The sequence below is a fragment of the Ambystoma mexicanum genome, chromosome 4q, assembly GCF_040938575.1.
Source record: "Ambystoma mexicanum isolate Mex_15411 chromosome 4q, UKY_AmexF1_1, whole genome shotgun sequence".
NCBI classification, from domain to species: domain Eukaryota; kingdom Metazoa; phylum Chordata; class Amphibia; order Caudata; family Ambystomatidae; genus Ambystoma; species Ambystoma mexicanum.
Genome location: NC_090928.1, coordinates 1292868934 through 1292891979, shown reverse-complemented (window position 1 = coordinate 1292891979; position 23046 = coordinate 1292868934). Strand labels below are relative to the sequence as shown.

At 46.5% G+C, this 23046-nt stretch overlaps 1 protein-coding gene across 5 annotated transcripts in view; it reads right to left on the bottom strand.

Moving 5' to 3' along the window:
• LOC138468387 (NACHT, LRR and PYD domains-containing protein 3-like) overlaps positions 1-23046 on the bottom strand; it is a 1409260-nt gene that overhangs the window by 911739 nt on the left and 474475 nt on the right. For all 5 annotated transcript variants that reach the window (XM_069608927.1, XM_069608925.1, XM_069608926.1 and 2 more), the window contains one exon: positions 21697-21867. In XM_069608927.1, coding sequence (XP_069465028.1) covers positions 21697-21867 — 171 coding nt within the window. The remainder of the gene's footprint in view (positions 1-21696; positions 21868-23046) is intronic.

The window sequence follows — 23046 nt, the reverse complement described above, 5'->3', positions numbered from 1 at the left end:
CCAAGCATCTGACGTAATTGCCTGCCATTCCGTCAGATGTTGAGTTAACCTGCCCCCTACTGGTGTCTTGTGAGGAGAGTCCTCAGAGCCGTTTGGAGGCGACTGATGCAGAGGGTAAAGAGGCACCTGCTGCTGCTGCAGCTTTTGTATTTTTAACCCGTCCATCTCGGGTGAATTTTTTCTGACCCCTTTGAACCGGCTGTCCTCTGCCTCTTCCGAATGCGGAATAGAAGCGAAAGGACTTATCTCTCCAAGAGGTTCCTGAGGGGCGATATGGTGTCTGACGGATTGCAGCTCCTAGGGATTTTGCTGCTGCCTTTGATGTTTGTAGTTTTTCTAAACTGTCATCCGCCTTCTTACCAAACAAAGAAGACCTGTCAAAGGGCATATTCAAGAGTCTGCTTTGCACATCTGGAGCAAAACCAGACTTTCGCAACCAAGCAAATCTCTGGGTTGTTGTACTTGCCGCCATGGCCCTGCTGATGCTGTCAGCAGAATCGATGCCAGTTTGAAGGGATTCGCACATTGCGTCTTTACCAGCCTTAATGATGTTTAGAAATGCTTCCCTTTCTTCTCCCTCCGGGAGTCAGTCAGCCGCTGATGAAGCACACTCCCAAAGTGTGTGGCTGAACCTTGCGAGCGTACAAGAAGCATTGATGGATTTCAACGGCATGCTACATGCAGAAAATACTTTTTTGGCCATAGAGTCATATCTCTTGTCATCCCTGTCCTGTGGAACAGTAGGGTAAGCCGATTTACTACCTGATGAAGTTGCTGCCTGAACAACCAGACTCTCCGGAGTTGGGCGTCTGGATAAATATTCAGGGTCAGCAGTAGACACCCTATATTTGGCTGATAATTTTTTGTTAACCGCCAGGATAACCTCAGGGGTTTCCCAGTTTTCCAATATTTTCCTTTGTAATGCCGCATGAAATGGCACCACAGGATCCTCCTGTGGACCTTTAACCAACATGTCTGTGAGGTCGTCTTGCTGAAAAGCAGGTGAGGGTGTAGACCACCCCATAAACTCTATTATCCTTGCCATCAAGGTTCTATAAGGGGTTTCAGCATGTTCCCCCGGGTCTGGTTTGGCAAATTCCATTTCTGGGGAAGTGTCCAACCCACTTGCTTCATGTAAGCATTCTTGGAGGTATTTTAACCTATCTTCCTCAGAGGTAAATTCCTCTGGTACAGGAGTTGCAGATCCCTGCAACTCAAAAGGTCTTTCCTGGTCTGAATTCTCCCCTTCTTCATAAATAGATAAGGCTCTGGAATGATCAGATCTTGGAAATGGTATAAATCCCATTTCCAGAGCAGAAGGGGCCAAATTCGTCATAATTGGCTGAGAAAACGTTGAAGTCGTCGACGCGGACGTTAAAGGCTTCAAAGCCATCGAAAAAGGGCGTTGAGAAAGTTGGTAGAGGCCTCGAGGAACTCGAGAGTATCGGAATTCTACTCGAGGTTGTCAACGACATTCTCGTGATCGAAGCTCTGGGTATGGCCACTGGCTGTGAGGTGGCCGTGGGTTTGTCCTTTCTCGGCGTCAAATCGACTGACCTGTGCGTCGAAGGACCCTTCGACGATGGCGTCGAAGACGCGACCTTGCCTTTGATCGAGGGTTCGTGGCGTTCGAGTAGCTTCTTTCGCTGGGTGCTGCGACTCGCAGCGTTTTGATTTTTCGGGTCTTTCACCCAGGGTATCACCCTCAGCACTCTTCGAGCGGGTCGAGGCTGCTTTCTCGAAGACGCTAAGCATCTTTTTCCTGAATTCCTCCCACTCAGCCTGAGAGCTATGTTTTGTGGGGCAGGAGACCCTTTTCAGGGAAACGGAAGACGAGGAAGGGGATCTTCAACGTCTCTTTTTTGAATGCTTAGATCTCGAAGAGTGATGGGAACTGCTTCAAGACCTAGAACGAGAATGTCTTTTGTGATGGTGAGGAGACGAGGAAACTTTCGAAGAAGTTTTAACTGCCTTACCTCTCTCGAGCTTCCCCTTACGCCAACATGGACATGCAGTCCTCGCACTACGAACAATGGTGCTCGACTCCCAGGCACCACAAACAGATCCTGTGAGGATCCGTCAACGATATTTTCTTTCCACAGTCTTGACATTTTTTGAAGCCGGACCGTGGAGTGGTCGGTTCGGATGAGGAAGCCATCGAGTACGAGCCGGTATTCTCGAGGAATAATGAAGTATATTTGACTGAAGAACTGAGCAACGATATTCCAAGGCACCACGAAGCGCGGAAAAACGGAACTGAGCAACGGACGCTGCGCGTGGCTATTTATGGGTATGGTGACATCAACGGCGATACAGTGGGTGTCGAGGGACACCAACTTGACGGACGTCGATGCGCAGCGCCCTCTACTGAGAAAAATGTTTCCGAGGCCAGCAAGCTGGAGACGAATTATCAAAGATAAGGAATTCGTCGGAGGACACAATCCCTTCGAATGGGGCGTTCTTGCGTGAGGTGACAGACATCCGAATACCATGTTTGAAACAAACACGTCGGGGCTATGAGAGTGATCTTGCACTGATATAGCGATAGCATTTGGATAACTCTGCGCAGCACTGGAAGAGGGGGAAATGCGTATGTGAACATCCTTTCCAAGGAGAGTGTGAAGGCGTCTCCCAGGGTGCCCTCTTGTGGGTATCTGCTGGCGAAGCTGGGACATTTTGTTTTCCAGGGTGTGACCCATTGGCTGAATACCTTTTTCAGCTGTTTGAGAGCTGCCATTCGTGGTTTGGTCTGTCGCTCTGCTGAGCTGATCTACTACTTTGTTCTGCTTGCCTTGTAGATGTAAGGCCTGTTAGTGTTATGTGGTTGCTGTTTGCCCAGTGTCACAATGCCTGTGCCTCTTGTGATAATGTCCTGGATCGGGTACCGCTTTGCTTCCTTTTATAGTGCATGGTGGTGGTGGTGTCTGTCAGCAACCTTAACACTGCCCCTGTCAGTATTGGTTGGAATGAGCTGAGCGCCTAGAATACGGCGCTCAGTTCCAGAATATTTGTGTGTAAGGAAGACTCCTCTGTCTTCCACTGTCCTTTGATGTACAAGTTGCCTAAGTGAGCGCACCATCCGGTTAAGGACACATCTGTCACCATTGCATGCTGAAACAGAGTTTCTTGCAGAGACATCCCCTTTGTTATGTGATAAGGCGCGGCCCACAACAGAAATTGGAGAGCAAGGTGTGCTGTCATCTCTACTTTGTCGTTCCATGACCTGACCACCCATCAGACAAAAATTCCTGTAACAGTCTCATATGGAGCCTGCAATGGGGAATGAGTGGGATGCATGATGGCAGTTGCCAGCAGCTGCATACATTTTGTCATCGACAGGCTGTTTCTCGGCTGGAATGTGGTTAGAAGGCAGGGAATCAACTGTGTTCCTTCCTGTGAGGGCTGGACCCAGCCTCTGTTGGTATTGAATTGCGCTCCAAAGAAGACCAAAGTGTTGCAGGGCGTTATGCATGATTTGTTATAATTGATGGAGAATCCCAGTTGTTTGAGTATGCGCATTGTGTGCTGAATGGCGCCCCCCTTACTGCTTTGTGGCCGCCTTTATCAACCAATCATCGAGATAGGGGTATACATGACAGCCCTCTCTCCTCAAGTACGCCGCCACTGGAGCCAAGCACTTTGTGAGGGTTCTTGGTGCTGACCAAAGCCCAAACGGCAGGACTTCGAATTGGTAGTGGCTGTTTCCTATGGTAAACCTGAGGAAACGCCTGTGAATCTTGTGGATTGGGACATGGAAGTAGGGGCCCTGTAAGTCCAGTGACGTAAGGAAGTCACCCAGTTGCACTGCTTTGATGACTCGATCATCTTGAATTTTTGCCTTCTGATGGACTTGTTGAGAGTAAGCAGATCTAATATAGGCCTTCATGTGCTGCCTGGCTTCTTTACTACGAAGAAGCGGGAATAAACCACTTTGCCCTTTTATTTTACATACTCTTTGAAAGGCTTGTTAGGACACATAGATGGGGCTATTGTCACATGTCTGGGGGGATTTGGGGTGGCGCTTCCTTGAATTCTAACAAATGTCCTTGTAGAATTATGTCTAAAACCCGCTTATCTGTGTTTATTTTCCTCCATTGATAGAGATGATTTTTGAGGTTGCCTCCCAGTCTGTGTTCGTATTTTCGTGGGGGCAACTGGGTCAAACGATGCAGGCCTGCTTTTGTGGTCTCCTTCTTTGGGATGTTGGTCCCGGCCTTCTCCTTTGTGGGGCTTTATATTCCATCACCTTGTATTGGTATGCTATTCTGTAGTGAAAAGCACAATCACGTCCGGTAGGACTTCCCTCCTCTGGTTGTGTTCGTAGAGCACCCCAACACCCTACAAAAAGGGTCAAAAAGTGCACTTGGATTGGAGCGACTTAAGTGATCTGGCAGTGTCTGTATCAGTTTTGATTGCCTTTACTGCTTCATCAATATTTGGACCAAATATCTCGTCTCCCTCAAAGGGCATGTCCAGTACCTTCGCCTAAACGTCTGGTCGGAAATCTATGCACAACAACCATGCTTGTCTGTGAAGAACTGCCCCATTTCCAATTTGTTCAAACTCAGTTTCCGCTATGTCCACCACTATATTTGTTGTGTGGTTGGACACCTTTTCTCCTTCATGTAGAATAATGAGTGCCTCTTTACACTTGTCGTACGGTAAGTGTTCAAGTATTGGGACCATCCTATTCCACAATCATAGCGTGCCATAACAGCTAATGAGTTTGCTGCTTTAATTGTTGTTTCTCCTATGGCTGGGATTTTCTTTCCAAAAGTGTCTGCCTTTGGGCTTTTGTTATCTGGCGGAAGGAAGCATTTTGAGCATTGGGTGTGGGACTTACACCATGCTGCTGTAGAAACCACTGACGCTACAGTTGGTTGAGGCGTTTAAAATCTGGAAGATACTTCACCAGCCCTAAACTTTATTTCAAACCTGCCTTTTAATGCCAGCTCACAGAATAGTCTTTTATGAGAAGGAGGCCATCCTCCCAAACATGGTCTAGAATGTGTATTGACATTACTTATTTGTGCTTTTCCCTGCATCAGATCACAAAGGAAACAATCCTGAAGGTGTCAATCCAAATTCTTTGCATGCTTTTGCTATCATTGCATGAAAGGCTCCTACTTCATCAGGCCATGACTGCCTCAGTGGTTCATTTGGATTGGGATATACGCCTGCATCGTCTTTGCCCCGGTCGTCCTGTAGTTGGGATATACGCCTGCATCGTCTTTGCCCCGGTCGTCCTGTAGTTGGGATATACGCCTGCATCGTCTTTGCCCCGGTCGTCCTGTAGTTGGGATATACGCCTGCATCGTCTTTGCCCCGGTCGTCCTGTAGTTGGGATATACGCCTGCATCGTCTTTGCCCCGGTCGTCCTGTAGTTGGGATATACGCCTGCATCGTCTTTGCCCCGGTCGTCCTGTAGCATGAAATGGGATGAAGCGGAATCTGTATCACCTGCATCCTCATCGTGTCTGTTGCTGGTTGCTCACCTTCTACTTGATCTTTATACAGGGAAGCACAAGGCTTATTGGGGGACCCTGTGGGAAATCCTGCGACCCTGCTGGCGGGATCTTATCAGTGACCTTGTTGGGGATGGTCACTTTGTGTGGAGAACGAGATCTTGTATGCCGGGACCTTGATCTTCTGTGCTCTGATGACCTATTTAACAAGCATGGAATAAGTGCTGTCTTTGTGCGTGTTGAATAACTTAGCCCAGCTTTGGCCAGCTGTGCTACTAATGTCTGGAGGGAAGTTAGCACCTGTAGAGGCAGCAGCATTTGAGGATTCATCCATTCCTGATTTAGTTGTGGGGCCACTGGCTTTAGTGGAAGCTGTGGGTCAGAATAGTCATCATCCGGAAAGACTGGAGTGTATCCCTGCTCAAAATCTGAATCAATTTGATGTTTCAGAACTTGTTCCGGCAAGATGGAGACACAGATGACAAAGAATGTGACCTTCTGTTTACCGGTGTGTGTTTCCACCACTTGTTCCATGTGTTTTACTGATACTGGCTGTGAAAGCAATGCTATTGGGAAAGACTGGAGTGTATCCCTGCTCAAAATCTGAATCAATTTGATGTTTCAGAACTTGTTCCGGCAAGATGGAGACACAGATGACAAAGAATGTGACCTTCTGTTTTCCGGTGTGTGTTTCCACCACTTGTTCCATGTGTTTTACTGATACTGGCTGTGAAAGCAATGCTATTGGGATTTTAAGTATTATTGGTGTCTCTCCTGTGTCCATGGGAGCTGTGTCTTTGAGAACTGTCAGTTGCCTCTTTGCAGACTTTTTCTACATGGATTTTCTCTGCAGGTTGCTGCTGAACAGGTGTTTCCCAGGTTTTCTCTTTTTCATTTGGTTCCTTTGATGGTTTCGACCTTTTTTGTTTTGATGAGTGTTCCTGTGTCAACGTGAACTCTTACTCCTAAGGGCCCTTTAAGACGAGGCAGCAATACTCAGAGGTAGATGGGGATGCAGAAGTTACTCAAACATCAATAATCAAAATGACTCAGGAAGTTGGCAAAAGTGTGTTTCTGTTTTATTATCAATTGTCTAAAACAGGGAGTACAACGGGCATCATCCAACGCTGCTCAGCACGATCTCAACACATTTCAGAAAAAAAATGTTCTTTTATAACAAAAACTCGTCATTGTTGACGTCATACTACGTAGCAAACTGCAAAAACCTATGAGTAACGGCGGTTGGCTTTCAGGGAACACCTAAGTATACGTTCTATATAGCCGGGGTAGTGATTGGGCATCTTAAGTCAGGTGGGCAACTAAGCCCATCCCAAATAACTGGTCATCATCATCGTCACTAAATACACACTGATTCATTGGTTACATAAACTATACGGCTCTTCATTACATGACCCTCTATGATTGGTTTGGCACCCGTGTAGCCCTCTAGAATATTCCACTCGCTAGCAGCACGCAGGCTACCATCCCAGGTGCATGGAGGTTCGGCGTGACCATAGGGATCCCCACCAATTAGCCCAACATCTATCATCACTCCTACAGTCTGTCAGATAATTAAGCTTTGAACTTGGCCTTGTAGCAGCTGCTTGCGCCTGAGAAATAAAGAGAGTATGGCATTGTTCTGTCTTTTAGTTTCGGAGTAGCTTGGCCCAAGCTATTTCAATCTCAACCATGTGACTCGAAGACCACTCTTTTGAGCCTTTTGCAGCTTTTCATAAGCTTCAAACAGGAGTTTGTTCTTTTCTCACGTTTGTTGTAGCCTTTTTTCACAGGCATCCATTTCACTGTGGCCTTGTCTATTTGGTGCTGGGCCATTAAAGCCCTTCTTTGAAATTCGCCTTGCCATCAGTAATTTCCAACTGCGCCACACACTGAGTTATGGAATATCCAGAATCTGTACATTCCTATACATATACCTTGGCGCATCGCCGCAATCTAATTCACTTTGCAGCCAGCCTTATGATTGCGTTTCCGCAGCTGTACAAGTGTAAACTGATTTACATATTCTTCAGCATTTTTTAGCATGAGCGAGCCAGAAATGTTGTTCATCATTACCACCTCTTTTTCAGAGCTTAGAGAATGTGTACGTTCTTTCAACTCGTTCATCTTTTCTGGATGCATCAGTTCTTGCTTCGCATGACGTCATCCGGCCCTTCTCTTGTTCTAAATACATATTTCTTCTGGTACTTCATCTAAAAGAACACTATGGGCCTCATTACGAGTCCGGGGGTAACCGTGCCTGAAATTCCGGCAGGTTACCACCGGACCCTTACTACCATTCCGCCTCTGTGATTCCTGGAATTACTGGGGCATTACGACCCCGGTGACCCGGGAATTCGAGAGGCGGTATTCGGTAAATCCCCATTCCCATAGGACTCAATGGGAATGGGGAAGTGGAAACACCGGCACCATCTCATGATGGTACCAGTGTTTCCACATCCGCCTGCAGGTGGGTGGTGTTAAAACCGCCAGGTCAGACCTGGCGGGAATGACAACTCCGCCTGCAGGACTCGAGATCACCCGATATGGAAACAACGGTGGCGGCGGGTTTACCGCCACTGTTATTTCCATACCGGGTGACTCGTAATGAGACCCAATGTCTTCGCACATTTATGTATGGTTTTCTCAATGGCAACCTTGTCTCGAAGGTTTTCTACGGTATAGGTATTCTTACTGGAACTACACATGCCGTCATTTCTGGTTCCCAACATATAGGCAACATGGGGGCGGAGCTTTGGGTGGGGGTATCTGTTATGGAGAATTCTCTGTTTAGGCTGAATTTCCCAACCTAGTGAGTCCCCCAGCAGCTTTGCTGGATTTCTGGGGTTTATTTTTTTTCTCCTGCCAAGAGTGAGACTCTTTTACCCTCACTCTTGGACATGATTTGAGTGTGTTTCTTTGAATCTAGATGTGTTTGATGGGCTATGGGGTCTTTTACTCCATAGGGCTTCATGTGTTTTTGTAATGTGTGTTACACAGCACCCTCGGTGCAGTGACAAAGGGGTGTCATAGTGGCCCCCCAGTATAGACTCCATATCCTGGGACGGACTACTGTCTCCCAGGGCATGTAAAGTCACCATTGACTTTACTAGTCTTAAATTCTGAACAGAACCAGTACAAACCATCATATTGTGGATGTACTGGCTGGGGCAATTCGATTGCCCCAGGGTCTGTTAGTCGAGGGGGCACGTCTCCGTCCCCCCTGATCGAGTTTTGGCTGGTGGCAGTGGATACTACTTTTTATATTCAACCGCGAATATTTTCCTATGGGATTTCCCATTGTTTTAGGCTACTATCTTTATTTAATTATTTACGGTAGCCTCGAACATACCGCCGGTTTATTTAATTAATATTAATTCTCCGGTTGGTATTTTTTGCCAAAACTTGATTCTAAAATGGCGTTTGTGTTCTCTTCTGTGACTCCAACCCAAGTCGAGCCCTTTGTTCCACTTTTTGGCGGGCTTCTCCACAGAAGCCCTCCAAAGTGGTGCCACTCTGTCTGGGGTACTTAGGAGGGGTGGAGGGGAATTTAGGCACCCTGGACTGAGTTGCCTAGGCAACTCAAGTCGCACTTCATCCTGATTGGCCCAAGTGGTGAGCCAGCCGGCTCACCACTTAGCATGTGTGAGTGACAGCTAGGCTGAGTGAATGGGGGTTTGCTGCATAAAAGCAGGGCTTTGGGGACTGGAACTTGAGAAGTCGCCACAGTACCTAAGAATCCGATGAGGGAGAAGCTGAGCCGACCTGCCACAACACCACCACTGGTGGAGCCCTGCTGGACTGCCTCACCACTTTTCCAGACGACAGAGGAGATCTCCCGCCGGAGGGTCTTCTTCCTTTGACTGGTGGGGATAACCAGTTTCACCACCTTTTCGCCTTCCCGACGTACCGCGTGGCTGCCTTGCCTGTGCCAAGCACCCCGGCAACCGGGACACCACGTTTTACCACGACCGCGAAACAAAGGTACCACCTTTAACCGGGAAACTCCACGGCTGGTTTCTTCCCTGGTAGTGCAACGACCTTCACCTTTCCTCCAAGTCGAGATCTTCTCTTCCCCTGGACGACGACGCAACTTGCACCCACTACCAGGAACAACTGCCACCGCTGGAGGATCCTTCCCACTTAAAGGTACCGTGTCCCGCCTGGCTTCCCTTGCTACCGACTGTACGGGGTAGATTTAGTCCCCGGCTTTCGAACCTGGGTTAGCCTGGGACACCCTGGCTAAACTTTCCTATGCCTCTCTAAACTCTTTTTGAACCCTCTGCAAGACTTTCTAAGCCTAGTGTAACTGTGTGATCTTGGGCGCATTTATGCTCTGCTCTCTCTAAGAGTGGGCCCAGCCTTTGGACTTTGGCTCACCAGTGACTTTTGCTCTTCTGCCTTGCTAACAGTGTTCCTGAATCTTAGAGTGGTGTACCTTTCCATATTCTGTCTTTTTCCCTCCCTTTCTCACAAACTTATTGGAGTGCCATCTAGTTAAGCGCTCACCTCTGTATGAAAATAAGTGGTGTTTTACAGTGACTTATCTGATAAGGAAAAAGGGGAGTATATATTATAATAGGAGCTGTGTTTAGAATATTTTACAATAAGAGTGCTGGAGTGTTTCAAACAGTGTGTTTTTAAATAAATAATTATATACTTTGATACAAAAGCTCTGGTCAGTGTTTGCTTGTATTGTTTTATCTGAGTGCCTATTTTGTATACTTTGCATACTGCCTAACTCTTCTTGAGGGAAGTCTGACTGCTCAGCCACAGCTACCAGGTAAATCTGGGTGGTACAGACTGCTACCAAGTGGGTTTAATGCCAACACCTGTAGTCTTAAATCTTTTGCAGTGTTCCCTAAGGGAACTGCACAGGTTTCTGCCTAACACTGGTGGCAGCGGTGGGATTTGTATTGAGTATACACTTTAGAGTGCTTGAGGATACCCTAGTACAACTAACCACAAAGCTTAGCACTGAAAAAGTAATCTTTCTAACATGTCAACTATGGAAACTTATAGTCAAGAGTCCCTTGCTACAAAAACTGCTGATTGTTTAAGAGTACTATGTAAGCATAAGAACCTCCTGACTAAAGGCAAGAAAATGGAATTAATAGAAAGGTTGTTAGCTAACCAAAGTCTGGATGATGGTTCTGAGGAACCTACCATGACAGAAAATGTAGATAACAGTATAGAAATTGATATTGATCAAAATGTTGATAATCTTGAGTCAGAAGAGGAGGGTGAGGCTGCTGTGACAGTCCCCCCCCCCCTAGGCCTCTGTCTGCTCTACCTGCTGTACCTACTGGGCCTTTGCCAAGTCCCACACTTATTCCTCAATATCTCAAATTAGATAAAATGAAACTTGAACTAGAGTTCAAGAGACTGAACACTCTGGCTGAACAGAGACATCAGGAAATGAATCAAGAACTAAAGCTAAGGGAAATGGAGCTCAAGCATGAGCTAGAAATGAAGAAATTATCTGTCGAAAATGCTTCTCTCTCTGGCTCCTCTAGAAGTTCCAGTCCTAAAAGACCCCAGATGCCTAAAGAATTGGTTGGTATGTATGAGCCTAAGTTGGATGTGTTGGATTGGTTGTCTCTGTTTGAATATAATCATGGGCTCCAGAACATCACAGGAAATGACTTACTCACCTGGTTGTTCTCTAGGCTTCCCCCTGTTGCAACTGATGTGGTAATGGAGTTGGGGGAGGAGGATAGGAAAGAGTATGAATGTGTGAAACTAGCTCTGATAGCTAGATTTGGGAAAACCCCTTCCCAGTATCTGAAGAGGTTTAGAACCCTCAAAAAGCATGATGGGACCCCTTGGGCTACCTGGGTGAGTGAAGGGTTGAAAAACTTAGAGGGACGGATTAAGGGTTACAAAGTGAACACTTATGAAGGTATGAAGAATCTTTTTATGTTGGAGTCAATTTATGATGCCTGCTCTCCTGAGCTCAGACAGCACTTGGCTGATTCAAAGGAATTAGATTCCCGAAAACTAGCTAAGGCTGCTGACTTGTGGGTTGCCAACAGGGCCACTCACAAGGATTCTGGGGTAACTCAGAAAAAGGATGAGGGGAAACAGCCTAAAAAGGACTCCAAAGAGAATTCTAATACTGCAAATTCCAAAGAGGGCTCCAAACAAAACCAGAAGGGTAAGCCACCAGGGAAACCACAGCAAAATAGTGTCTCCTCTGGTGCCAAACCAGAGGGAGGTCAGAACAAGCCTCCATTCCAGAAGGCATTTGGTAAATGCTTTGTTTGTGGCTCTACTGACCAAGTGAAAGGAGATCCCAGATGCAAGGGTAAACCTTCAGGGATCCAACTTGCCTCCTTAGCCTTCGCTCCAGAAGAGGAAGTCCCCATGGCAAGTGGAAACTTTCTACTGCTGGCTGATGAACCCATTGGTGTCTCAGCCAGTGGTTCTTTAGTCTCTCTGGGATTGTGGGAACAACAGAATTTAGATGTGTATAATTCTATCCCAGATAATACTAAAGAGTATTATAAAGACAGTGTCCAGGTGAATGGTCAGGAGACTCCTGCCATTAGAGACACTGGGGCCAGCATAACTGTGGTGGATGAATCATTTTTCAAGGCAGAGGATGTTGCTAAGGCACCCAAATGCCTCACCAAGTTAGCTGGAGGGCCTGTGCAGATGTGTCCGCAGTTACCAGTTCTCATCCAGTGTAATGACATGGCTGTAAAAATACCTGTCAGTGTACAATGTGAAGTGCCAGGTAGGGTTCTGTTGGGTAATGACCTGAAAGCTCTTGGAGTTGTGTCACATACCCCCAGACCACCTAGTAAAAGGTTACAGGAGCTCACAAAACCTGCAAGAGAGAAAACCCTGCGAGGGTTATCTCAGGAGATGACAGAGATCACTCCTTTGCCACTGGAGCAACTCACTGCAGTAACTACCAGATCAGGAGCAAAGAGACAACCCAAGACTCCTAGGAAAAAGTCAGCAGCAAGCACTCCAGTGCTTCCAACAGTTACACCTGTAACTCCACCTCCAGCTGAGGCTGAGAGGGAGGTACAACCCTGTATGGTTGAACTAGACTGTGAAGAAGAGCTTGTGGGAGGCCAAGAACTTATTGGAGATCTAGACCCTGAGGACCATCCTGAGCTGCAGTCTTTACTGGCAGAAGGTGGGCCCAGCAGGGCAGCTTTCCGTAAGGGACAAAGAGAATGTCCAACTCTGGAGGGTCTCCGCCAACAGGCAGCTGCTCAGGCTGATGAGCAAGAGCCTGGAAAGTATAGGTTGCACTGGGAAGATGGCCTCTTCTACAGTGAACCAACTGAGTCTGAACCTGGAGACTACAAACGCCTTGTAGTACCTCAAGAAAACAGACAACAGTTCTTGCACTTAGCCCACGAGATTCCTTTGGCTGGTCACTTGAGCTTCAAGAAGACCAAGGAAAGGCTCTCACTCTACTTCTATTGGCCAAAAATGGGGGCAGAAGTAGATACGTTTTGCAAGAGCCGCCATACCTGCCAAATTTCTGGTAAGGTTGGCGCCAAGAATGTGGCACCCTTAGTGCCTCTCCCAGTTGTGGGAGTCCCATTTGAGAGGGTAGGGATTGACATTGTTGGTCCCCTTGATCACCCTACCTCCTCAGGCAACAGGTTTATCCTTGTTGTAGTAGACCATGCTACTAGATACCCTGAGGCAATTCCTATGAGGACTGTTACAGCTCCGGCTGTGGCTAAGGCCCTCCTTAGTATTTTTACCAGGGTTGGGTTTCCTAAGGAAGTAATATCCGACAGGGGGTCAAACTTTATGTCCCACTACATGAAAGCCATGTGGAAAACCTGTGGAGTTACTTACAAGTTCTCAACCGCCTACCACCCCCAAACCAATGGGTTGGTAGAAAGGTTTAACAGAACCATGAAGAGCATGACAGGTGCTTTAGAGGAACCTCTGAAAAGAAAGTGGGACCTTCTACTGCCATGCCTTCTCTTTGCTTATAGAGAAGTCCCTCAGGAGGGAGTAGGTTATTCTCCCTTTGAACTTCTCTATGGCCATCCAGTCAGAGGTCCATTGGCCCTGATTAAGGAGGGGTTGGAAGGCGCTCCTCCCCTCAAGCCAGTCAGAGTGACTGACTATGTGATAGGTCTCCGAAGGAGAATGTCACACATGATGGCAGAAGCTAGTGATAACCTGAAAGCTGGACAAGCTTTGGTCAAGCATTGGCATGATCAAAAGGCTAACATGGTTGAGTTCACTCAAGACCAGCTAGTGCTCGTTATGCTCCCAACAAGGCAGAGGGCCTTGCAAGACAAATGGATGGGACCCTTCAAAGTTGTGGGAAAACTTGGAGAGGTCAACTATCTGGTGGATCTGGGCAGACCCAGCGAAGCTCCTAGAGTCTTCCACACCAACCGACTGAAGGCATACATCTCCAGACCTGAAGTAGGAGCCTTGCTTCTAGCTTCAGCAGCAGAGGAAGAAGAGAGTGAGTCTCTCCCTGATCTCCTCAGAGGTGTACCTTTAGATGAAAATATTGAAGGAGTCAATCTCTCTTCAGATCGGACACCTGAGCAACAAGAGGAGTGCAAATCTATGTTAAATCAGTTTGCCTCCCTGTTCTCACTCTCACCAGGCTTGACCCCTTGGGGACAGCACAAGATACTCACTGGTGACTGTCTGCCAGTCAAAAGCAGAGGATACCGAATGTCAGAAAATGTGAGAACCCATATCAAGGGGGAGGTCAAGAAGATGCTTGATCTCGGGGTAATATAACCCTCTACTAGTCCATGGTCTAGCCCAGTTGTGTTAGTACCAAAGGCAGGATCCAAAGACTTGAGATTCTGTGTGGACTATAGAGCTCTTAATGCAGTCACCAAGACTGATGCCCACCCTTTACCAAGGACAGATGAGTTGGTGGATAAACTTGGTGCAGCCAAGTACCTCAGCACATTTGACCTTACGTCAGGCTATTGGCAAATAGCCTTGACAGACCATGCCAAGGAGAAAACTGCATTTTCCACCCCAGTTGGTTTGTACCAGTTTAAGGGCATGCCTTTTGGATTAAAAAATGCACCTGCTACATTCCAAAGGATGATGAACCAAGTTCTAGCTGGGATGGAGGACTTCTGCATGGCATACTTGGATGACATTGCAGTCTTCAGCCACTCCCGGGAGGATCATGTGAACCACCTGGGACATGTTTTGCAGGCTCTTGGACAGGCCAATTTGACTATCAAGGCAAGTAAATGCCAGATAGGTCAAAGTAAGGTGGTCTACCTTGGACATGAGGTAGGAGGTGGAGAAATAAGGCTTTTGCTCAGCAAGATTGAAGCTGTGCAAAATTGGACAACACCTACTACTCAAACCCAAGTGAGAGCCTTCCTAGGCCTCACTGGGTATTACAGGAATTTCATTGAGAACTATGGGACCATAGCTTCTCCACTGAATGTAATCTCCTCTCCAAAATTCCCTAAGAAGGTCAAATGGAATGAGGAGTGCAATCAGGCCTTTGAAAAACTGAAGAAAGCTCTTTGCCAAGCTACAGTACTGAGAGCTCCTGACTACCACCAAACTTTCATTGTACAAACTGATGCTTCCAATGTAGGTATAGGTGCAGTTCTAAGCCAACTGGATGAGAAGGGTAGGGAGCACCCCATTTGCTTCATCAGCCGTAAGCTGAAGGATCCTGAGACAAGGTGGGAAAATATAGAAAGAGAATGCTTTGCTATTGTGTGGGCACTGAAGAAGTTTAGGCCATACTTGTATGGTTCTACTTTTGTCATTCAGACTGACCACCAACCCTTGAGATGGTTAATGCAAATGAAGGGGGAAAATCCAAAACTATTGAGATGGTCAATCTGCCTGCAAGGGTTTGATTTCACCATTGAGCACAGGTCAGGGTGTCACCATCAAAATGCTGATGGACTCTCTAGGATGTATGTCATCGACTAGAGGTATGAGGTTCATCCAGGAGTGGATTAAATCCTCCTATCCCTTAGTCTGGGGGGGCGAGTGTTAGGGAGAATTCTTTGTTTAGGCTGAATTTCCTAACCTAGTGAGTCCCCCAGCAGCTTTGCTGGATTTTTGGGGTTTATTTTTTTTCTCCTGCCAAGAGTGAGACTCTTTTACCCTCACTCTTGGACATGATTTGAGTGTGTTTCTTTGAATCTAGATGTGTTTGATGGGCTATGGGGTCTTTTACTCCATAGGGCTTCATGTGTTTTTGTAATGTGTGTTACACAGCACCCTCAGTGCAGTGACACAGGGGTGTCCATAGTGACCCCCAGTATAGACTCCATACCCTGGGACTGACTACTGTCTCCCAGGGCATGTAAAGTCACCATTGACTTTACTAGTCTTAAATTCTGAACAGAACCAGTACAAAACATCATATTGTGGACGTACTGGCTGGGGCAATTCGATTGCCCCAGGGTCTGTTAGTCGAGGGGGCACGTCTCCGTCCCCCCTGATCTAGTTTTGGCTGGTGGCAGTGGATACTACTTTTTATATTCAACCGCAAATATTTTCCTATGGGATTTCCCATTGTTTTAGGCTACTATCTTTATTTAAATTATTTACGGTAGCCTCGAACATACCGCCGGTTTATTTAATTAATATTAATTCTCCGGTTGGTATTTTTTGACTCCAACCCAAGTCGAGCCCTTTGTTCCACTTTTTGGCGGGCTTCTCCACAGAAGCCCTCCAAAGTGGTGCCACTCTGTCTGGGGTACTTAGGAGGGGTGGAGGGGAATTTAGGCACCCTGGACTGAGTTGCCTAGGCAACTCAAGTCGCACTCCATCCTGATTGGCCCAAGTGGTGAGCCGGCCGGCTCACCACTTAGCATGTGTGAGTGACAGCTAGGCTGAGTGAATGGGGGTTTGCTGCATAAAAGCAGGGCTTTGGGGACTGGAACTTGAGAAGTCGCCACAGGACCTAAGAATCCGACGAGGGAGAAGCTGAGCCGACCTGCCACAACACCACAACCGGTGTTGCCCTGCTGGACTGCCTCACCACTTTTCCCAACGACAGAGGAGATCTCCCGCCGGAGAGTCTTCTTCCTTTGACTGGTGGGGATAACCAGTTTCACCGCCTTTTCGCCTTCCCGACGTACCTCGTGGCCGCCTTGCCTGTGACAAGCACCACGGCAACCGGGATACCATGTTTTACCACGACCGCGAAACAAAGGTACCACCTTTAACCGAGAAACTCCACGGCTGGTTTCTTCCCTGGTAGTGCAACGACCTTCACCTTTCCTCCAAGTCGAGATCTTCTCTTCCCCTGGATGACGATGCAACTTGCACCCACTACCAGGAACAACTGCCACCGCTGGAGGATCCTTCCCACTTAAGGTACCGTGTCCCGCCTAGCTTCCTCTGCTACCGACTGTACGGGGTAGATTTAGTCCCCGGCTTTCGAACCTGGGTTAGCCTAGGACACCCTGGCTAAACTTTCCTAAACCTCTTTAAACTCTTTTTGAACCCTCTGCAAGACTTTCTAAGCCTAGTGTAACTGTGTGATCTTGGGCGCATTTGTGCTCTGCTCTCTCTAAGAGTGGGCCCAGCCTTTGGACTTTGGCTCACCAGTGACTTTTGCTCTTCTGCCTTGCTAACAGTGTTCCTGAATCTTAGAGTGGTGTACCTTTCCATATTCTGTCTTTTTCCCTCCCTTTCTCACAAACTTATTGGAGTGCCATCTAGTTAAGCGCTCACCTCTGTATGAAAATAAGTGGTGTTTTACAATGACTTATCTGATAAGGAAAAAGGGGTGTATATATTATAATAGGAACTGTGTTTAGAATATTTTACAATAAGAGTGCTGGAGTGTTTCAAACAGTGTGTTTTTAAATAAATAATTATATACTTTGATACCAAAGCTCTGGTCAGTGTTTGCTTGTATTGTAGTATCTGAGTGCCTATTGTGTATCCTATGTATACTGCCCTACTCTTCTTGAGAGAAGTCCGACTGCTCAGCCACAGCTACCAGGTAAATCTGGGTGGTACAGACTGCTACCAAGTGGGTTTACTGCCAACACCTGTAGTCTTAAATCTTTTGCAGTGTTACCTAAGGGAACTATCTGACTCCACCTCTACAAACAAAACTGATTTTGGTGTCGTTAATGGTGAACTTGAGTGACCGGCGCCTTTTGCGTTGACTGGGCTGCCTTCATTGGCGCAGTCTTTTTGTGCCCGACAAGCCTGTCGACGCAGACTTTTCATGGATTGACTAGGTTTTGACATCATAGACGAGCGCATGGTTAGTGTCGTCTGCAACACCCCCACGCCCCGTCAACAGGGTTACTATTCTTCTTGGGACAGTGTAATAGATGGAGCCGCTGACTGACTACCATATTGTGTCAACGATGGAGATTTTGTCGTAAACTGAGTAGTTGGTTTGGACGCGGCTGGTGTCTTCGACAGAGATGTTATGGTCGACTGAGATGAGTCTGGCCACGTGCATGGGATTATGGACTGTCGACGGATGCTTCAGCATCAACAATAGGGCCTTGTCTGATGCAGTTTTGTGCGCTTTTACACCCGTTGATGATGCCGTTCATGTAGCGTGGCCTGGCTTTTCTGGCATTTGATTTTTACTGGAGGAGAGCTGCCTCTCCTCAGATATGGCTCTTTTATGAGCAGAGGGTTTGCTAGTGACCCACACTCTGTGCTTGCACTCATTCAGCCAGCGCGTCAGACACCTGTGCCCGCCTCTTACGGTTTTTGGACTGAAAGTGTGGCATATTTCTCAGTCCTCCGGGGCATGATTGGGATAGAGGCAATAGATGCACCCATGTTTATCCCCCTCATACATGTTTTTTATGCCACAGGTCTCACATGGATTAAAGAGAGACTTTTGGGTATTTTCCTTCCATTTTAATCCCACTCCACTTATCTGATGCAAAAAGGAGGCTGAAGTTCTCTTAGCTGGAAATGTTGTACTGACGTTTCATCAATCTGATGTGTTCTTAACTGGGTAAATGGTTTCTCTCAGAAGAAGACGGGTTAGAGGACTCTTCAGCACAACGTGTCGCTAGAATTTGAGGCTGGCATTCAGGGTGGCGCTAGATTCTCAACGTTTCATTGGTTGGGGCTGAATACACCCAAAAGGACAGTAATAAACAACAAAAGTGAGCACTTTTTTCTTTATTATATAATGTTATACTGAGGTTACCCAGGATTTCCATTCTGACGATGGGGAATATTCAAGGCATGTAAAATTGGATTCTGTTCAACCCAGGAGCCTTCCCTGCCATTTGCACTGTTAGGGCATTTGTGACCTCTAATGCAGAAATGGCACGCTCTGGCCTAGAGTAATCACATCATCCGTTCTTTCAAATACTGTAAATGAATCAAAAGTCGCTAAACTACCTGTATAGATATTCTGGAAATGTTTCCATCAAGCTTTGGCTGAAATTACTATATTCATTTGGTTAAAATCAGCGCAAGCCCTACCACCTTTGGCAACTATGTGATAAGCATTTCACTAAGTATGCGTTAAGAAATCAATGTGCACAAGTGCGGAGATCTAGGATTAAAATCTTGTTCCTAGCTACTCGTCTCTCTTTTTAGCATATACCTTCTGGCAGACATTAGGACTTTATAATCAGAGGGAGTTGCTGTATTATGTTTTACTGAATCAGACCAAGGCCGCAGCACTATACTCTATTCACGAGTAAGAGGCGGCTGCTAAAGGAGCAATTGGTAAGTCCTAGACTGTATCTGGCTCTGGACCTTTACTCCTCAGGTCGGGAGTAGGCAATGTGCATAGCTAAGGTGGCTGCCACTTTCAGAACCTGCCAGGGTATGCCATGTTTTAGTCTAGTTCCATTGGCGTGGCTTCTTAGCCATTTGTTGCTCTGTGCTAAGGTTTAAAATTGTAAACAAGAAGTGGACGTTAATAGATCCTGACATAAGGCATTTATGCCTGAAAGTGCATTAGCTTAATGGTAGCACTTTAGAGCACATGCAAATTATGGCTGTTTGCTGTTGAATCTGTGCTCTTTACATGGCTTCATATCTGCGAATCATGCACTCTTACATTGAAAAATTATTGTTACAATGAATGAACAAAGGGGCCTCAAAGAGCATTAAAATAAAAAATAGACCACGACATAGACATTTCTGAGTGGACTGTGTTGGATGATGAGCCTGTGCGCCGTTAAATGGCCTTATGATTAACTCTTGCCTTTACTTCTCGGGACTGTGTTGGATGATGTGCCTGTACGTCGTTGAATGGCCTTATGATTAACTCTTGCCTTTACTTCTCGGGACTGTGTTGGATGATGTGCCTGTACGTCGTTGAATGGCCTTATGATTAACTCTTGCCTTTACTTCTCGGGACTGTGTTGGATGATGAGCCTGTGCATCGTTGAATGGCCTTATGATTAACTCTTGCCTTTACTTCTCGGGACTGTGTTGGATGATGAGCCTGTGCGTCGTTGAATGGCCTTATGATTAACTCTTGCCTTTACTTCTCGGGACTGTGTTGGATGATGTGCCTGTGCGTCGTTGAACGGCCTTATGATTAACTCTTGCCTTTACTTCTCGGGACTGTGTTGGATGATGAGCCTGTACGTTGTTGAATGGTCTTATGATTAACTCGGTCTTATGATTAACTCTTGCCTTTACTTCTCGGGACTGTGTTGGACGATGTGCCTGTACGTTGTTGAATGGTCTTATGATTAACTCTTGCCTTTACTTCTCGGGACTGTGTTGGACGATGTGCCTGTACGTTGTTGAATGGTCTTATAATTAACTCTTGCCTTTACTTCTCGGGACTGTGTTGGATGATGAGCCTGTGCATCGTTGAATGGCCTTATGATTAACTCTTGCCTTTACTTCTCGGGACTGTGTTGGATGATGAGCCTGTATGTCGTTGAATGGCCTTATGATTAACTCTTGCCTTTACTTCTCGGGACTGTGTTGGATGATGAGCCTGTGCGTCGTTGAATGGCCTTATGATTAACTCTTGCCTTTACTTCTCGGGACTGTGTTGGATGATGAGCCTGTGCATCGTTGAATGGCCTTATGATTAACTCTTGCCTTTACTTCTCGGGACTGTGTTGGATGATGAGCCTGTGCGTCGTTGAATGGCCTTATGATTAACTCTTGCCTTTACTTCTCGGGACTGTGTTGGATGATGAGCCTGTGCGTCGTTGAATGGCCTTATGATTAACTCTTGCCTTTACTTCTCGGGACTGTGTTGGACGATGTGCCTTTACGTCGTTGAATGGTCTTATGATTAACTCTTGCCTTTACTTCTCGGGACTGTGTTGGATGATGAACCTGTGCATCGTTGAATGGCCTTATGATTAACTCTTGCCTTTACTTCTCGGGACTGTGTTGGATGATGTGCCTGTACGTTGTTGAATGGTCTTATGATTAACTCTTGCCTTTACTTCTCGGGACTGTGTTGGACGATGTGCCTTTACGTCGTTGAATGGTCTTATGATTAACTCTTGCCTTTACTTCTCGGGACTGTGTTGGATGATGAGCCTGTGCGTTGTTGAATGGTCTTAAGATTAACTCTTGCCTTTACTTCTCGGGACTGTGTTGGATGATGAGCCTGTGCATCGTTGAATGGTCTTATGATTAACTCCTGCCTTTACTTCTTGAGCTTGCAAAGCCTCCTGAGCTGTGTGATGCTGGCGCAATGGGCCTCTTTCGCCATAGTTCTATAACCTCTATATCTAATCGTTTCTTGTCTTCTCTGGTGAACATGATTGGCCTTGGCAGCTGCTCTTGCGCTGGTTCCTGATAGAACTCTAAGTGAAAACCCTGAACCGTCTCCATTACCCATGAGTCTCCGGATAGCTCTCTCCATATTTCTAAACATTCTGCAACTCTCCCCCCAACCTCGAGAATTACTATCCCTAAGTATATAGTGCGCATTGCTAGAATTGTTCTCACCTGTGTCAGGCTACTGCCATCTCTTGCTGTATCGCCAGGGTCTTATTAAGTGTCTTTTAACTAAATGCATATGACAGGTTCATGCAGCCTGTGTTCAGAGTGTTCTATTACACAAATGAACTATAGAAAATGTATTTCAATGATTTTTATATATGGTAAGTGTGTGATTCTTGATAAAAAAATACACTATGAAGAATACAAATAAGGAACACGTTTCCAATAGAAATATCGTCTTTCTGCAGGTGTTCTGTTAATTGGGTCATAGACTGTGTAACATATTGACTGAATGATTAATTATCTGTCACCCAATGGGAACAAACGATTGCTGATGAAGAAGAATAGAGCAGCTCCTCACCCCAGGGTCTGTATTTTGCAGCTTGGAAGTTTCAGTCCTTCACACAGCTCCTTCACTCCGGAGTCCCTCAGTCGGTTATAGGTCAGGTAGAGGTGCGCGAGAGATGAGTTTAGTCTGAGAGCAGAGGTGAGATGTCCACAGAAAAGGCCACTTAGAGAACAGCACCACAACCTGCAGGAGACAGAAGAAAGATTGAAATAGAGCAGAGCCAGAAATGGTGCTAACACAGCGTCAGTGTCCATCATTTCTCACCCATCCATGATGATCTGATATACATGCAGCTCCACCTATTCACAACCTCTATCAATCCCTTCAAACATCCCATCATAACCCATTCATATAAGAACCCCCTCCCCCCCCCACGAGACCACCTCGGCAGAAAGGTTGTGTTTTACACAAATGCAGGGAAGGGCTGAGCAAAGACAATTATCATCACATTATACATTCAGCAGTGGGTGAAGCATTGCTCTACGGATTACACAAAATCTGCATCAGTAGGAGCATGTGGTATCTTGAATACAACGTGAGTGGAGATTAGGTGGGGTGTTTACAACATAGAAGGGACAGCATCAGTTAAATAGGCTTTCCCTTAATACAAGGAACTAAGCACATTTTGGTGAACTAGTTTGCCAACAATCACAGCTGAGGAAATGCTAATTAAAAGGTAAGTCTTCAGAGTTTACAGCATAACCACAAAACCACTTCTCACCCATAGAAATTGAAGTAAATGATGCCATTTGTAATGTCCCCTCTCTATGTTTATTGTGTTAAGAGGGAGGGTCACCCTGTCCCCCTTTCTGTTGTTGATGATTGTGTTGTGAGTTGCATCTCAGGTAGTGCGAAGGACGGGTCTATCAGCTGCAGAGATTTTCCAAAACGAGATACAACAGGTCATCAAGCACATCCCCCAGTTGTTACACCCAGGTTTCGGCGTCCTAATCTCTGGCATCGTTGGCGGTTACAGCCGCGAATGCGATTTCATATTACAAACAGGGAGCCTCCGGCTCAGAGGAGCGGTCTAGTGGGTCGTGAGAAGGACGAGAGCGAGACGACTCCTTCCACTCCGGAAGTACGATATGAACGAGAGTTGCCAGGAGTACTACGCGTTGCTACGATTCATCACAGCTCCGCTCCGTTTGTTACTGAAACTGCGATACACGCCTTTCATTGAGTTAGATTTAGGAAAGCCTTTCTTTACTTTACTCTGCTTACATTTCCTACAGGACTTTCCTCCATCTACCCCTATCCAGTCCGACCCAGCCGCTCTACCCGACTCAGTTTTACGGACGAAATACTCAGTGGCCTTCTTACCCTTTGGTCGATCCCGTCTCGACACTACCCTCGAACCCC